At 39.9% G+C, this 18084-nt stretch overlaps 1 protein-coding gene across 9 annotated transcripts in view; it reads right to left on the bottom strand.

Moving 5' to 3' along the window:
* The window catches only part of ULK4 (unc-51 like kinase 4), a 599599-nt gene that overhangs the window by 342589 nt on the left and 238926 nt on the right, over positions 1–18084 (bottom strand). For 8 of the 9 annotated variants that reach the window (XM_064589489.1, XM_064589509.1, XM_064589495.1 and 5 more), the window contains one exon: positions 17367–17459. The exons of the other annotated variant lie outside the window; for it this stretch is intronic. In XM_064589489.1, coding sequence (XP_064445559.1) covers positions 17367–17459 — 93 coding nt within the window. The remainder of the gene's footprint in view (positions 1–17366; positions 17460–18084) is intronic. 9 annotated transcript variants of the gene reach the window in all.

Here is an 18084-nt window from a genome sequence, read left to right as displayed (position 1 = left end):
ATTATGCAGCCATTTAAAAAAAATTAAAATCTTGCCATTTTCAACAAGATGGATGGACCTAAAAGGCATTACAGTAAGTGAAATAAGGCAAAGACAATTAATATATGATCTCACTTAAATGTCGAATCTAAACAAAACAAATCAACAAACCAAACAAAACCAAGCTCACAGATACAGAGGAAAGACTGGTAGTTGCCAGAGGCGAGGGCTGGGTGGGTACAGAAGAAATGTGTGAACTGTTTTGATTTTTTCTAACAGTTTAAATAAACTGAATATAAATAAACGAACAAAAGAAGAAAGAACAAGGTAGGAGGATATACTCTACCAGTTACCAACACTTATTATAAAACTGCACTATAACAGAGCATGGTATTAGTTTACAACCTCCCACAAATCAAATTAGAATGGACGGAAAAAAATCTTAATTTTATAGACCTATTTATATAAAATTATTTATATAAAATCTAGAAATACAGAAGCATAAAATATAGTATTTTATTGAATGTTACCTTTGGGAAAAATAGAAAAACATTACAAAGAAAATACTGCAATCCCAGTGCTGTAAGAAAATCATTAATAAGTTCTGATGCATTATTTACTTGTCTTTCTCTATTCATACAAGGCATAGGATCCACCTCACCTGGAAAATCACAGCTACCATTTCTTGTGCATGTACTCTGTCCTTTGCACGGCCATGCCTCATTTAATGTCTAATGACACTTACAGAGGAAGACACGGAAGCACAGACTGGTGAGCAATTTTCTCGCAGCCACTCACAAGCCAGGAATGGATCTGGGATTAGAATGGGAATCTGCCTGATTGAAGACAGATTATATTCAAATAGGGGGTTGGAGAAAATGGTCAACTCATACCACATATATTGGGGCTTATTAAAAACATTTTCCCATGTCATTTAATATTCATTTAAAATATGACTTCTTGTACCTTCATAGTTTTCTAACCTACAAGGTATTTAGCTAATCCTCTATGGATGGATCCTTGTTTTCCACTCTTTACTAGTATTCACTAGGGAAAAAAAAACCCAAACGTAGTGGTTAAGGGATCACTTCAAAGGAGTTCGAATCCTCACTCAATTGTCCTAGCTCTGTGCTCCTGAGTAAATACAACTCCAAGCTTATTTTCTTTGTATGTAATACCACTGCCTACTTCATTTTGTGAAGCTGAAGAGTAAATACAGTTGTGCACATGAAGCATCCAGCACTGTCTGGAACATAAGCAGCTCTCTTTGAAGACAGATACTAGCTATCTTTACTTTCATTGTTGTTGTTGTTGTTATTTTATTAGAGAGAGAGAGAGGGAGAGAGACCAAGTGTGAGTGGGGAGGGGAGGGGAGCGACAGAGGGAGAAGGAAAGAGAGAATCTTAAGCAGGCTCCATGCCTAGTACGGAGCCCGACACAGAGCCTGACAGGAGGCTCACCATGGGGCTCGATCCCATGACCCTGAGACCATGACCTGGGCTGAAATCAAGAGTCAGATGCTTAACAGACTGAGCCACCCAGGTGCCCCAACTTTCACTGTTGCTTTAAATAACGTATTAATGGACATTCTTGTATACAAATATTTGTGCATATATTTTATTTTCTTAAGATATGTTCCTAGAAGTGGAATCAAAGGACATTTAAGGTTTAACACATATTGACAGTCTGCATGTCACAAAAGATGTACTAATGTATGAAACTGCAAGTTTCACTAGACTCTCAACCAGAGCTGTTTAGAAAAAAAAAAACAAAACTCTGCCTATTTGACTTTTTATTATCTTAACAGAATTTTCTTGATTACTAATTTAAGGTTACTCTTTTTCATATTTATTGTTAGGAATGCCCTTTTCATGCCCTTTATCCATTTTCCCTTTGGGCTACCCTACTTTAGAATTTCGAAATAACTAAAGTCTGTCCCTAAAAGCTGACCATTTTGTTTACGTTGTAACAGTTGGGTAAGCTGGATTTATGACTTCAAGCAGACAGAAGAAATGCACACACACAAAATGGTACATTTTGAGGATATGAGGTGTCTCAGAGGCATTTACCTCATTGAAGAGTCATGGTTAGTCTCCTTCACTGCCTGGGGGTTTTTTTTCCTATGTAATACTCTATGGCAAAGAATCCTAAGTGATAACACATGTTCAAGATGGTAATAAAACTGTGCCAGGAAAGTCACAGAACATTTGAAACTCAGACCACTGTTTAGTCTGGCAGCTCTCGTGCTCTTTAATTATATCACAAAGGTCCCTTCTGTACAGCAAACACTGTAATATATTCTGACCAATAACTGTCATCACATAAAATTAGAAGACTTGATAAGGAGGAGGATTTGGTGTTGAGAGTCTGTGCTTTATGCCTCATGTTACATTCCATTCAGTTGGGCTTTGCTTTGTTCTATGGAGTTGACAGCGACAGGTGTACTCAATATATTCACAGACAATGCATGGCTTTATCAAGAGTAGATAAACAACAACAAAAATGAGTCTGTAGCACACATACCGTACTATTTCTGAAATGGTAAATTACCTTGGAAAATCACCAAAAGAGAGTGCAAACATTAAAACAGAACTCTGATGCTAACATCGGCCAAATAGTACCAAAGGATTTATTCCTTCAGACTTTAGAAGGTACACTGATCATACCAGGAGACTTTGTTTAGCTATTATTTCTATGCTAGAATGCCATGACGGTTTTTCTGGCTATAAAAACCAAACAAATAAAGGCTTGTAAATTAACTGTATGATTCAAAAAGAGACCCAATAACCATATAAACACAAAATATAAGAGCACCATAGAAATGTTTTTACAGCAAGACAATGGTATTTTTGCCCTTTGCCACTGTTTTCAATGTTGCACATTTTAACACCATCAGAAGCAAAATAAATCTGTTTTACAAGTACAAAATAACCAAACGGCATTAACTGATGAGTCAAAAATCAAAGAAGCCATTAAGGAAAGTTGGAAACTCCCACAAAGCAAAGATAAATAAATATATCAGTCAAAATAAACATACCTGACATTAATATTCTAGTCAAAGGCAACTGGCTCAACTGTCATCTCTACACATTTCTTTTTTTTTTTTTTTTTTTTTTTTAAGATTTTATTTGAGAGAGAGAGAATGAGAGAGAACACATGAGAGGGGGGAGGGTCAGAGGGAGAAGCAGACTCCCTGCTGAGCAGGGAGCCCGATGTGGGGCTCGATCCAGGGACTCCAGGATCATGACCTGAGCTGAAGGCAGTCGCTTAACCAACTGAGCCACCCAGGCGCCCTCTACACATTTCTTAATGAACCGATAAAGATGTTCGTCTGATGTTAAACAGACAAGTAATTTAAAGACCATTCCTTTTAAATCCTGAAGATAATGATGCCTATGGTGGCTGGATGCAGAAATGGAAACCTGTTTACAATGGCAGAAAATAAAGTTGATTGCTTTGATGCCACACCCAACGTGTACATGAGAAGCCAAGTACTGCCCTGAAGGGTAGCCATGTTTCGGGGGCTAATGGCCTTGAGGGCTTGTGACAGTCGGGTTTTCGCAACGCCACCATAACAGCCATCTCCTCGCAGGCCCTGTGACTCCCACCCTGCACCATCATTTCTGCTGGCACACCGGCCAGACCTTTCACCTCTCCACTGAATTAGCCGGAAAAGCTCACTGTGCACTAACACACACAACACTGTCTGCACAAGCCCCACAGAAAGGTTGCTCTAAACAACTCAAGTCATTTCTCAGTAAGTCCAAGGCAACTGAAGAGCCTGCCGCCGAACTGGGCCCAACACTTAACGGCGCAGGGGTGTGATCTAGCCCCGGCATTTACCTCATGCTCTGACAGCCCAGGCCAGACCTCCTGCCTTCAGGGAACGATGGTATCTGAGCACTATGATTGTCGCAATGCTGCCATGCACCTCCGTGATGGCCACAGAGTTTGCAGAACAGTCTCCGGCTCTGTCTGGAGGTCCAGCAAGCCTAGGGCTGTTGACAGTGAGGAACTGAGGAGAAGGTGATTAGGGATGTGGGCTGCATGCACTGCCCACTCATCCAGGGCTCCAGCCAGCTTCACTAGGAAACGTGGAGAATCACAGCCCCAAAGTCTGGCCCCCAAGGCGTAAGTCTGAGCAAATAATGAGCGGGTGATAAAATATGGCCAAGGGCATGGTACACCTGAGATGTAACCCACATTCTGGGTATATATATGTAGCAAGGAACCTGGATGGCACTCACTTTAAGCAGGAGTTCAAAGAGAACGTGTAGGAATGCTCCAAGAATCTATACAACCCTTAACTTATAAAAACCACTGCCCCTGAAGCCTACAATACCCAGGGTAACACCTACCTCTCTAAGAAGGGTTCCAGAGAGGACTGAGACCCCCCAAAAAGGTGAGTCCCTCTGTCCTATCTGAAAGGGCTAAAAATAAACAGTAATTCCGAACAGGCTTAAAGGGTTTATTAAGAAAAATGTAAGACTTTTTTTCCACAGGGAAAATAATTATTACCTAATTATTTTTAAAGGCAAGTATGAAAAGAGGATCTCATAAAAATAATGCTCACCACAATAATGATCACCATTTTTCAGTGACCACAATACCATTTTTACTATCTGTCTTAAAGGAGGAAACAAAGGATAATAACAAATGACAACAGCCCCAAATAGAAACACATAAACAAGTCTTTAGTACAGTGCTGGTATTGTTTTCATATATACTCTACATGGGAATATATAATCTAGTTTCAATTATCCAAATAGAAATGCAATACCTGGACCTCACAATTCATTGACCTCATGGTTTCCAAACACTTTTCTTATCCCATCCTCACGCACCCAGTTTCTACAGGTTTAGGACCACGAATGGCAACCTGCACTTCAAAAGTCTCACTTGCAAGCTTCCCAAACGCAGAACACCACTTTCTAACTTTGCAGTTCGATGGTCCCTCCACGCGTGCAAGGGTTCCTGCACTTCTCCCTTAGGTAATACTGCAGGGGACACCCCCTAGGGGACAGGATGTCAGTCTAGCAAGCCACTCCTAGCCCTCTTGCTTCATCAGTTTTACCCTTCCTCCAAGATCAAGAGTTGGGCAACTTTTCTAGTAAAGGATCAGAAGTAAATACTTTTGGCTTTGCAAGCCATGTGGTCTCTTTCACAATGACTCAGCTGTGCCACTGTAATGCAAAAGCAGCCACAGACCATAAACAAATCCATGTGGCTGTGTTTGTTAATATCATATTGACAAAAGCAGGTGGGCTGGATTTGGCCCATAAACTGTAGGTAATCAACCTCTGTACTAGATCATTCTCATCAACATAGAAATGTCTCTAAAATATTGCTCATCCTGAAAGTAACAAGAAATGCTTGTGGCCCCATTTCTCCTTCCAGCTCCCTATTTTTCAGCTCTCCCTTAGAGGAAAAGTCTCTCTAGATTTATTGAGGTTCCCTGTCTCCACCTCAAGCATTCCCTCCTCAATGAACCCCACTAGGCTTTTGCCCCACCCACCAGTGAAAATAACCCCTCAAGAAGTTACTCCCGTTGCCACTATAATGGTGACTTCTCCATCATCATCTTCCAGACACTCTCAGAGGCATCTGACACTGTGAGTACTCTCTTCCTCTGAAAGTCCCTGAAAATCAGAGGCTTGCTTCTTTACTTATGAAGCTAGCACCCACACAGCCAGTCAACTCCACCACCTTTCCAGGGAAGCTCCGAGCACCCTCTCGGAAACCTCCCAGCCCATCACTCCCCATTCTCTAACCCTGCTTTCTGTTCTTTATACCACTAACTGAAATTCAGATTTTTTATCGATTCCCTTGTTTATTGTCTATGATCCCATGGAATCATAAGCTTCATGAAAACCAGGACCATGTCTGTTCTATCTCAATAAACACAACTCTTTGTGGGGTGACTCAAGGAATGAATGAATAATACTAACTTTTCTTGCAAGTAGAAAACTATCAAAGCTGACTCTGCCCTGAAGGTCCATAATTCTATGATGGAAATAAAGAGCAAAACTTTAAGAGCTTCTGTGAAAAACCAAAAGGAAGCAAATGAATTCTCATGGGCAAGTAAGGAAATACTTCAGGGGAAAATGTTAGGTATCACTTTGTTAAAGATGATGATATCTCTGAACATTTATTTAAATACAGAAGGAAGGAACTGTGAATTGTTGATTGGAGCCCCCAAAATACCAGGGGCCTCTCTGACTAAACACTTCCACTAAAAGCTGGCTTCTGACGTGACATGCGGTGAGCGGCTCAAGTCTGGGCACCATGTGGCCAGAGACACCAACATGTAGGACTCCCAGCCAGGCGCTGCCTGCCACTCCCTAAGGAGAGCTGTCACTGAGCCCACATGAGTCAAAAGAGGAAAACTGAAATGACCAAGCATATAGGCTGCTATGAGAATATTCAAAGATTAATTTGTTTCTGACGAGAGAGACAAACTATCTCCATGGACCCAACTGAACCCCATACAGTAAGGATAGGCAATGAAATGTTCACCAGCTCACCATGAACTTAGGGAAAATCTCCATGATAGTAAGCAAGATAATGGAAGAAAATAAGCATAAGTGTATACTTCCACCAACAGCAGGCAAAAACCATGTTAAGAGTTTTTTCTTTCTGAAAACATAACGTCGAAACAGATTTCAATTACCGTTGATTTTCCTCACACATCATTCAGGAAAAGAGAATGCCTTGGATCAGTTCCTAAGGTTTTAGGTTGGTGCCCCTCCATAATTCCATCAGAAACAGAATGCTGGGGTGGAAGGAGAGAATTAATTGAGTACTTACTCCGTGAGTGCTTACATAAACACTTACATTTGTTCCTATAGGAAATACTGCAATGAATTATAGCATGATTAATGTAATGATGAGGGATTTCAACCCAGGTGGTGTTTTTTAAGTCATCAGCACAGGAGGGTCCCAAACCTAGGAGGTTGAGGGAAGGAAGAGGTTCCATTGAACCAGGAACCAGGATCATATTATTAACCACATTTGTGCCAAGAGCTGCCACAGTGATAAAAATCAAAGAAGGATGGTGCCAGAACCTAGTGATGATGGCAGAGGGACACAAAGGAGAATCATGCATTTGCTCTTAACAGATCCACATGACAGTGAAGATGACTGTGTTGAGGAACTGGACCACTCTTCTAAGTAAATGTGATGCAATGAAACTTAAGAGGACTCCAAAGTCCACTGTGATATCCACTTGGGTTTGTTTTTAAAAGTGGCTCTGCTGGGTAGTTCAAAGAACAATGGACCAGGAAGTCTGATCCAAAATCCGATCTTCAAATTGACTTGGGGTTTGGGGCACACCAATTGCCTCTGGGACCTCATTTTCCTTATGTATAAAACGAAAACATTAGCCCAGTGTACTAATCATGTATTTTTATTCTATATTTTTGTTTCTTTAACATCTTGAGGCCTTGCTAACTCTGGAGGGAATGCCCCTCCCAGGGCCAACTGATTCTCAGAAACAGCAAACAACTCTCCTTTGAGCTTGTCTTTCCTGTGCAAACCAACCAATCCAGAGCCATAACCCCAATGCCTCCTTTATGGCGCTCTTCCACTCCAGGCCAGGCCGACACCCCAGGGCCAGGTACTGGACCAGAGCTGGCCCCTATTCACCCCAGGGCCAGGTACCAGATGACTAGAGATAACCCCTATACTCCCACAGCCCAGTGAACTTATTCAAACTAGTCAAGCCTAAACCTGTTCACCTTCCTTTGTAAACTACAATAAGGGCTCTGGTCCACATTTGCCTCTCACTTCCTATACCTCTTGAATGACCCTGTTGCTTCTTCATGTGGCTGCCTTTGGCGTGGTATACTCCCTCCTCTTTGGATCTGTGAGTATAACACGCTATCTTTTCCAGGACAGTTTTCACCTGATCTGTTGACCTCACCACACCACACCTCAACACACCAACAGCAAAAAATCTACATTTTAAAACACCCAGATAATCTCCAAAGTTACCTAACAGCTTTAAAATTTTATATTTCTACATTCTCATGAATAAAGGCCAAAAAAAAAAAAAAGTTCTATTCCTTTAGATCAGGGATCAGGAAACACTGTGTGAAAAGGGCTAGAAAGTAAATATTTCAGGCTTTGCTGGACACAAGGTCTCTGTCTCAGATGCATCTGTGTGTTTGTAAATTTTACGACTCTTTAAAAATGTCAGTACCACTCTTACCTTACAAACCACGGAAAGACAGGCTGCAAGCCAGTTGGCTTTGTGGGCCACAGTTTGCCAAACTCTTTAGATGAGAAGGGTAAGTCAACAGACCTAAGAACATCTTGTGAAACACAAAAAGCTTTATTGAATCCCCACTCAAATTGAACATGGCTCTGCAATACACAACTGGGAAAGCACTATTTGCAAAGGTGTACAATAAACTCTAAATGCTTTCCTTAAATGTAAATGTCACAGCAAAAAAGCCAACTGAAACCATCCACTCTGACCTAGAAATAGCTTTCGATTGCAAGGTGCTATTCTACTAACAGTTTTCAAAGACAGTTAATCACCACTAGCAGTTGAAGAAAAAGAACTTTCCTGGGGGGGGGGGGGGCGGGAAATGCTGAACTTTCCAAGAGCAAAACAATGCTTCTAACTGTTTAAAGGATAATCTCAGTGGAAGTACACAAAATACCCCAGCAAAGTTGATCATTAGGGCAATTTTAATTTAATTTCCAAATTCTCCTCAACTAATATTTAAGTACCAACAATATACGTGTTGAACAAGGGTGCAGCACTATAATCCCAAATCAAGGCAGAGAGAAAGGAAAACAAAAAAAAAATAAATTTTTTGGTTCAAGGAACTGGTGAAAGGCACAAACCCAAAATGGCTCAGTATTTTCAATCTTTTACGCTTGCTTTATCCCCCGAAATGACTGTACTTTAGTAAGAAGTGTAGATATGTACCCAATTTGAACAAGTGGCTAGGAACACTTGAACATGGGCTATGTCCACAAGAGAGGAAAGAGAAGGTAAAAATAGATGCTCAAAGGCTCGGCGCCCATTGGTAAAACCTTGTGTTTTATTCTGCGAGTGCTCGTAAAGAATAAATGGGGTAGTCACAAGAGTGACCCTAGAATGGAAATGGGAGCTGCAGAGACTCAGAGACTGACTTGCTTCTCATGATGAGGCTTTTTGATAGCCACAGACAACCTGAGAAGCAGCAAATCATTTCTGGAGAAATCAATTCATTCTAATTGTAACAATAAAGCGTTACTGTATTACATAGTAATTTCAATCACAGATTTCATCAGAGGAAATATTTAACTGGGTAAATTCAGCTAACTGAGGGGGCAAAAACACCTAACTGGCTTATTTTAATGACAGGGAAACCTCTCAAACATCTCTGACATTTCTGATAATTGGGGCTTTTAGCTTCATCAGGCTACAAAATTTAAATTAAAATATATCAGAATATGGCAAAAACAAATGTTATTAAGAATATAAATTAAAAGGCAGGGCGCCTGGGTGGCTCAGTCGTTAAGCATCTGCCTTCGGCTCAGGTCATGATCCCAGGGTCCTGGGATCAAGCCCCACATCAGGCTCCCTGCTCCGCGGGAAGCCTGCTTCTCCCTCTGCCACTCCCCCCGCTTGTGTTCCCTCTCTCACTGTGTCTCTCTCTGTCAAATAAATAAATAAAATCTTAAAAAAAAAAAAAAGGAATATAAATTAAAAGGCAAATGCCTATGGCAGGCGTCTTGTGCGGCGGGGGGATGCTCTCTATGGCTCCCACGGTTCTGTTATGCAGTCGAACTAGTAAGACAGCCCCATACAGTTTGTTTCTGTTATTGAAAAACTGTTTTTTTTTTTTTTCCTTCCAATTCCTTGTAGGGTGTTGGAGCTCTGGTTTCAATCGGTGTCACCAAACATTTCTTTCTACTGTCAAAGGGGATACCTCTTCTAGGAATACTTCCTTTGCTAATCCTTCCTCTAATCATATGAAAAGGAGAAGTAAGGAGAAGGGGCGGGAGGAAGAAGGGGAACATTTACACAGCATTTTCTGCAGACCAGATGCTAATATTACCCCCATTTTCCAGATGAGGGAACTTAGGTACAAACAAGTTAAAAAAAAAAAAACTTGGCCAAAATCATACAACTACTTGGGTTAAATTCCTTTAGTTGCTCCCATAACCTTCTAGACATGACTGTACCTTTGAAATTATTACACTGTTTTATAGGACCCTATTGATAAATGTCTCCTCCACTAAGTCCTCAGCACCTTGAGGGGAAGAACTTTAACGGTCTCTTATCCTTGTATCATTCAGTAGTTGCTGATTAGTTGAATGAATGAACGAACGAATGAACCAAAAACCAATGAAGGAAGTCAGCTGAAGCCTGGTGACTGTAAAGGCAAAAGTATTTTTTACTGAAGGCTATACCGTGGATTCACCATGAATTTCATTTAAGAGACCACTAAAATTTTATTCTTCAAAAGGCATTTCTGTGAAGCTTGCCATAAGACAAACAGCTCTAACATTTTTTGAGCAAACTAAAATGATAATCCTTAGATACAGAGCATAGACAACCTTTTGCAATTCAAGGTAAGAAGTAAATTTTGCTCCAAAAGAATTCAAGAAGTTAAAATTCAATTCGTTTGCTAAGGAAGATCTGCTGAAAGCTAATTAGCTCTTAATGGAAATGAGCTCCTGGGGTAGCGCTCTCCCTGAGAACAATGGTTCAGTGCAACCTACTGTAAAATTAAGGAGAGCAAAAAGGGCAGAGCTCAGAGGAGTTAACACATCCCTTCTGATAGTAATGTTGGACCAATGTGGTAAACAATTTACCTTTCTGCTATAAACCCAGTCAGAAACTAGATTTACCAGGGCAGTGGTGTTTTTAAAAAAAAAAAAAATCCCAGTCAGATACAATGCAGATTTGATCATGCTCTTGTCTCTTATTTGAAGGAATAATAAATTCATAGTTGTGCTCTGACTAAGCTTTTGAAGATTTCTTTATCCACTAAGAATCCTCTACAATAAGAATAAACACAATGAAATAATGTTGCACTTGGCATAGGATGATTTAATATTCTAGTGATTATTATTTGGTACTTTAACTCTAAATGCAGTTGACCCTTGAACATTACTGGTTTGAACTTCATGGGTCTTATACATGGATTTTTTTTTATAAATACAGTACAGTATTATAAATGTCATCTCTTCTCCTTATGATTTTCTTAATAACATTTTCTTTTCTCTAGCTTACTTTATGTATGTATGTAATACATATAACATACAAAATATGTGTTGATTGGCTATTTATGTTATCAGTTAATACTAGGCTACTAGTCCTTAAGTTGTGGGGGAGTTTTGACCATGCCTCTAACCCCTGCGTTGTTCAAGGCTCAATTATAAATACAAGATAAAATGACTATACTTCAAAGAACATGATGCAGATGGAGCCAATAAATAAGCTAAATTTATAATAAATCGTTCATGTTTATTTTATATTACTAGAAATCTATCTGTACATAAAAATTAAGGCACTCTACCCTTGATATACACTTTAGGCATTTTGCCTAAAAGTCACTGCTACCAAGTGACTGGGGACAATCTCCTAGGTTAATGAGTTACCATTTTAAGACACGGGCCAAAGTTAGGGACGAATGACACTCTTTTCAGGGTTAGACCTAACTTTGTTTTAGTTACAGTAAGCAACTAAACATAAGACATTCACAAAAATTGACCTATTATACCACAAATAAAATCCAATAAAAATTAGCAAAAACAAAAATATGATCTGATCACAAAGCAAGAAAACTAGAAATTAGTAACAAAGAGGGAATATTCACCTATCACAATGGCAAAGGTCAAACACATATACACACTAATGTGGTAAAGGTCTGGCACACATAGGCACTCTCATATACTGCTGGTGGAGAATAAACTGCACAACCTAGATGGGGGGCAACTGGGAAATATTTGTCAAAATACAAATGCTTAGACCAGTCCTTCCCAAACTCGCCCGCACATTGTAATCACCTGGTGAGAGTCAACAATTACTGGTGCCTGGAGATTTTTATTTAGTTGGGCTGGGGTGTGGCCAGTCTTCAGACTTTTTAAAAGATTCCCCAGATGACACTAATGTACAGATAAGTTTGGGAATCGCTGGCTTATGTACCCTTTGATGAAGTAATTCCACTTTTCATTACTTATCCTACACATATATATTCACACATGGGATGAATGGTCTATGTCATTAATTGTAGCTTTGTTTTATAATACCAAAAGTTTAGAAAAACATAAATGTTCACCAAAAGGGAACTTGTTAAATAAATATGGAGTATTCGTAAAATGCAATGCCTATGCATCTGTTAAAAAGAAGTACAGATGGTATGTGAATTATATCCCAATAAAGCTATGGTATGTATTTTTAAAAAGAAGTGCAGAACGGTGCATATAGCATACTACCATCTGTATGAAAAACAACACACACACACATGCGCGCGCGCACACACACTGAGAAGAGTGGCTTTCTCCTTGGGTAAAAATATGCTTTTCTCTGTATACTCTTTCAAATACTGAAATTTGTATTGTGTTATGTATTAACTCTTAAAAAATCATCTTTTTCTCTTTTTTAAAAAGATTTATTTATATGAGGAAGAAAGAGCACATGTGCATGCGCACATGCAAGTGGGGGGAGGGGCAGAAGGAGAGAGAGAATCTTAAGCAGGCTCCACACCCAGCAAGGAGCCCAATGGAGGAGGGGGAGGGGGGCTCAATCTCACAACCCTGAGATCATGACCTGAGCTGAAACCAAGAGTCAGACGCTTAACCAACTGAGCCACCCAGGCACCCCTTAAAAAATAAATCTTAAAAATTAAAATGAAATATAAAATCAATCTGGTCGTATTATTCTCCAAGCAAACAGTCTGTATAAGCTAATATTCAAAGGGGCACAAGAGAACATTTTGGAGTGATGGAAATATTCTATCTTGATAGAGGTGGTGGTGCACAATTGTACATGTTTCTCAAAACTCAGAAAACTGTATAGCCAAAATAAGTGAGTTCTAGTCTATGTAAATTGTCCCTCAATAAACCAGACTTAAAATAAATTTTTTTAAAGCTTATATGACAACCACACAATGGCAGCAGGAATGCAAATTGGTACAATGAATCTGGAAAACAGCTTGGCAGTATCTACTCAATCTGGGGGAGCACCAGCTCTGTGAGCTCATAATTCCACTCCAGCATGGGTGCCCAATGGCAACATGTGCATAGATTCACCAAGGAACATGCAAAGGAAAACTCACTGGCCAAACTATTCAAGACAGCAAAAAATTGGAAAGTTGTTCAAAGTAAAATGGATTAGCAGACTACGGTGTACGTGTGCAATGGAAAGCCAGGCAGGAGGTAATTCAGTTTGAGGAGGGGCATCGCCAAGACAAAGAAACTGTTGGCAAAGAGCATGAGCAAAAAAATACAAATGCCCCAACAATAAAGATATTCAACCACACTCATGATGAGAGAAATGTGAATTAAAACTACTCTGAAATAACCTATTGCATCACACTGGAAAAATTCCAGTTTAATGACACATTCTGATGGCAAAGCTGCAGGGAAACAGGTATCCTCAAACATGTCCCTTGGAGGTGGAAAATGGTAAAATCCCCATGAAGGACAATTTGGCCATACCTTTAAAAAGGTTTGTCAAATGCATTTATCCTTTGGTACCTTAACACCAAGTTTAGGAATGTATCCCATAAGATGTACAAGCATACATACAAGATGATATAGAAGATTATTCATTGCAATATTGCAAGATTAGAACTCAAGTTTATCCACTGGACACTAATTAGATAAACTATGATACATCATCCATACAATGGAAGATTCTGTAACTATAAAGCCTAACAGGAAAGCTCTCTATATATTGCTACAGAAACAAATGTTGGGAATACACTGTTAAATGGCAAAAAAAAAAAGAAATCAAGGGGCAGAGAAACATACATAATATGCTACTTGTGTGTAAAAGGGAGAAATGAGAAAATACATATTCACATTAGCTTGCATTAGGACACAACATAAACAAAAGTGGTTAGCCATTTATGATAATGGGAAGCTGAAGGAAGAACAGAATGGGTAGAAAAAGGAACAAGACTTCTCAGTATCTATCTTTTGATATATCGATCTATATTATATACAAATCTTCATATCTGTATCTGTTTATATATATATGTATATGGATCTTTATATCTCTATATCTATCTGTCCATAAATATATATTTCCCCCCCAATGGAAATCTATTGCCAATTCCAAAATGTTACACTTTTTTACAACTCCAGTTAGGGAAATAAAAACAAACTTCAAAGTCTAATTACTTTCCCTTCCCCATCCCTCCCGTCAAGGTGTGTGAATAGACCTTGCAAGTTGCACACAGGTTGTGCTACAGCCTGTGGGCCTAGGACCTCCCTTTCAAGGTGTGGGGTGGGGAGAAGGTGGGGTGGATGGCAATAGGCTTTTAATGCTTTGCCCTTCACCTCTGGAGCCTCAGTCAAAACTGTTTGCCTTTTCCATAAGAAAAGCAAACAAACAGGGTACCTGGGTGGCTCAGTCAGTTAAGCGTCTGCCTTCATCTCAGGTCATGATCCCAAGGTCCTGGGATCAAGTCCCGCATCTGGCTCCCTGTTCAGCAGATAGCCTGCTTCTCCCTCTCCCTCTGCCCCTCCCCCTGCTTGTGCTCTCTTGCATGCATACTCTCTCTCTCAAATAAATTTTTAAAAAAGGAAAGAAAGAAAAGCAAACAAACAGAAGAGTGAATCCAGAAAGAGACCTTATATACAGCAAAGGTGGTATTTAAATGGGAGGGTCATAAGTAGTTTCAGGTAACAAAATTATTTGGATATCTCTGTATTCAAATTTATCTTGCCCATTTAATCTGTTACACGGTATTGTATATTATGGCTATATTATAATTTAAAAATTATTTTTCTCATTTTAAGAATTATTTGCCTGAGTGGAAATCTTTGTATATATAGGAGTTTTTCTCTACAGGAGATATTTCAAAGAAGAACTGAAACTGAAGGCTATGCACCTTTTACAATTAAATATAGTAAATAAACATTAAGAGGTTCAACATTATCAGTAGGTAAGTAAATGCAAAATGAAATCTCATTTCCATCCATTAGCAAAGGTATCACCAAGAGTATGAATAAATACTGATATAAAAAATCTCCCAATAATTTTGATAAATAAAAAGGCAAATTTCAGAAAAATACATACATCTATGTATTATTGGGTACTATCTATGATTTTTTTTAAAATCAACAACCAGAAAGCAATGCCATTTATTTCTGATATGCATACTGACTTTTAACAGCCAGAAAAAATTCAGGACAGACACACACCAAAACAACAACTATTATCCCTGGGAGAGAGACCTGTGTATGGCAGTGTGGGAGGGAAACGAGGAAGCTGAGGGGACCTCTTGATTTTACTGCTGGATTGTAATACACAGACAATATATTCAGATGTTACTTGTCAAAGCAAAGAAAAACATTTATCAAAATTAGTTCATTGAGGGGACGCCTGGGTGGCTCAGTCGGTTAAGCATCTGCCTTCAGCACAGGTCATGATCCTGAGATCCTGGGATCCCTGCTCTGTAGGGAGCCTTCTTCTCCCTCTCCCTCTGCCTCTCTTTCTCTCTGTTTGTCTCTCATGAAAAAATAAATCTTTTAAAAATTTGTTCATTGAATTCTGCTTGTAAAGGTAAAAAAAAAAAAAAAAAAAAAAGAATAAAGTGTCTTCCAAGCTTACTCATTTTTAAAATAAAAAGAGTATATATAAGTCACAAACTTCACTAGGTTCTTCCCCACAAAGTGAGGAAATTCAGATGAATTTCATAGAGAGTTGGCAAAAAGAGGAAGGAGCTTAGAAAGCATGCCACGTGAGTGAGCAAGAGTCGACATTAAAAAAGTAAACGCAACCTGCCCCATCTAATGAAAGGATAAAATTAGTATACAGTATTAGTACCTGGTATTAAAACTCCAGGAAAGAAGTAACTATATGAATTTATATTTGACTTCTAATACAGATACACTCTTTATAATGAAATTTCTATGTAGGAATAGAGAAAAGTACCTTTGAGTGACGATTTTGGAAGTCTCATTGGTCAGACTTTTAAAAGGCTATAGAGACACAGGATTTAGAATTGGCAAGGGTACATGCTCCCCAAATTCTTTTGCAACATGACATTGAGAGTACAAAGTAGTATTTATATGTCACTCTCTGGAAATGAATGAGGCTGCACACAGCCTGGGAACAGGCCTGAAATCTACATTCACCCTCAGCCTTGCAGATGACCCAAAGCCTGAGAGCACCTTGGCACCCCAGGGACTCAGTCATGGCACACCTCCGTGCCCTGGCCCAGCCACCAGAAAGGTTGCAGTTCAGCCTTTCACCCAATATGGAGAGTCTACAAACAGACCTTCCTGTTCACTCCTAACACTGATGGTGACTCATCACTACGCAGTACCTTCTGTGGCAGAACAACGGAGCAGATGAAAACAAGGTGGTTGGGGCTGCGTGACTTTGTTCTTTCCTAAAGACCAACCGTAGAGGTGTCCCAAGCCAGAGGTCCTTGGCCATCACCTAACAACTACAACTAGCTGTCTTGACTGAGAGCAAGGAGGGCCTCCTCTTCTCCGCCCCTTCTATGGAGCTGGGCTCTCTCTGACAAACTCTCCCATGCCAGACTGAAAGCAGGTGCCAGTCTCCTAGAAACTAGCTCTAAAATATTCGGCATCATCACACGTAGTACCTTCCATAGAGGCAAAAGCTCTCCCTTGCTGAATAAAAGTATGTCAATTTAACAAAATGGTAGAAAATAAGAGCCTATAAATACCAGACAGATTTAATAAACAACTGCTCAGTACAATAGGAAGCACCAATTGACATTTTTTTAAATGTGTGTTAGTTTTTTCTCTTTAAAGAATTTATAATTTTTTTAAAGATTTTATTTATTTATTTGACAGAGAGAGAGAGGGGGCACAAGCAGGGGGAGTGGCAGGCAAAGGGAGAAGCAGCCTCCCCACCGAGCAGGGAGCCTGATGCAGGACTCGATCCCAGGGCCCTGCGATCATGACCTGAGCCGAAGTCCACCCAGGTGCCCCAAGAATTTATCATTTTAAAGCATCATGAATTCCAGAGTATACAAATCCAATAAGGGATAAAAATATGAGAATGAGACCAAAACCGCATAAACGTGAGATACCATAAACCCTCAAACTTGAGAAATGACCACTTCGGTAATTCAATTGTTAATCTTTCAGAATCTCATCATCTTTAACATTTTTAGAACATATGAAATTCATTCTGTAGATGAAAAACAAGAAAAATAAAGCTGGAGTTATAGTACCTGGTGAAAGCCGGGTTGTGTTCCGTCATGGCTACTAGCAGTTTCAGAGCGTATGCTGGGACTGGGTCTGGCTCTGTGAGGATGTGCTCATACCTGCGATGATAGTGATGAAAAAAGGACTCAGTGGTTTTCTTCGCTTAACCTCTCCTCTGAACAACGGAAGCAATACACCGTAAGGTGCAAACATAAAGACACCGAAATAAACGTATGAGCTATAGGACCTGCACAGGACACTTAACCTCATGGAACTTCCAAGAGCTTCACTTGGCAGCGGGGGGTGAGGACACTGACCTGCCTCACAGAGATCTGTTTGGGGGAAGATCCAATGAGACAATCCAGTAAAAGGATTAGTACTGGGCTGCATGCATAGTAAGAGACCAATAAAAATTAGGCATTTGTGGCAGGGTCCCCAAGAGCACCCTCAAGTTCAGAGATGTGCTCGTGATAGATACTCAGTAGAGCTACATGGTTGGAACATACAGATGAATCCTAAGGGAGATGGACACAGGTGGAGACTCTGTGCACATCCTTATGCTCTCCTCCTCCCATTAGAGGTCAGAGAACAATCTTTTCCCCAGCAACAAAAATGTAACACATGGGGGGATATTTCTGCCCCTAAGAGACTCAAGTGACCAAGGTTTTTACTGGGGGCTGGACACATCAGCAACCTCTAACAAGAATCAAAACCCCTCCCAGGAGGAAAGCAGACATTCAGCGT

The sequence above is a fragment of the Mirounga angustirostris genome, unplaced genomic scaffold (assembly GCF_029215605.1).
Source record: "Mirounga angustirostris isolate CCGP_5_RB_7025 unplaced genomic scaffold, mMirAng1.0.hap1 SCAF_1, whole genome shotgun sequence".
Lineage (NCBI taxonomy): Eukaryota > Metazoa > Chordata > Mammalia > Carnivora > Phocidae > Mirounga > Mirounga angustirostris.
Note: the sequence above shows the minus strand (reverse complement) of the source record. Positions and strands in the feature narration are given on the sequence as shown.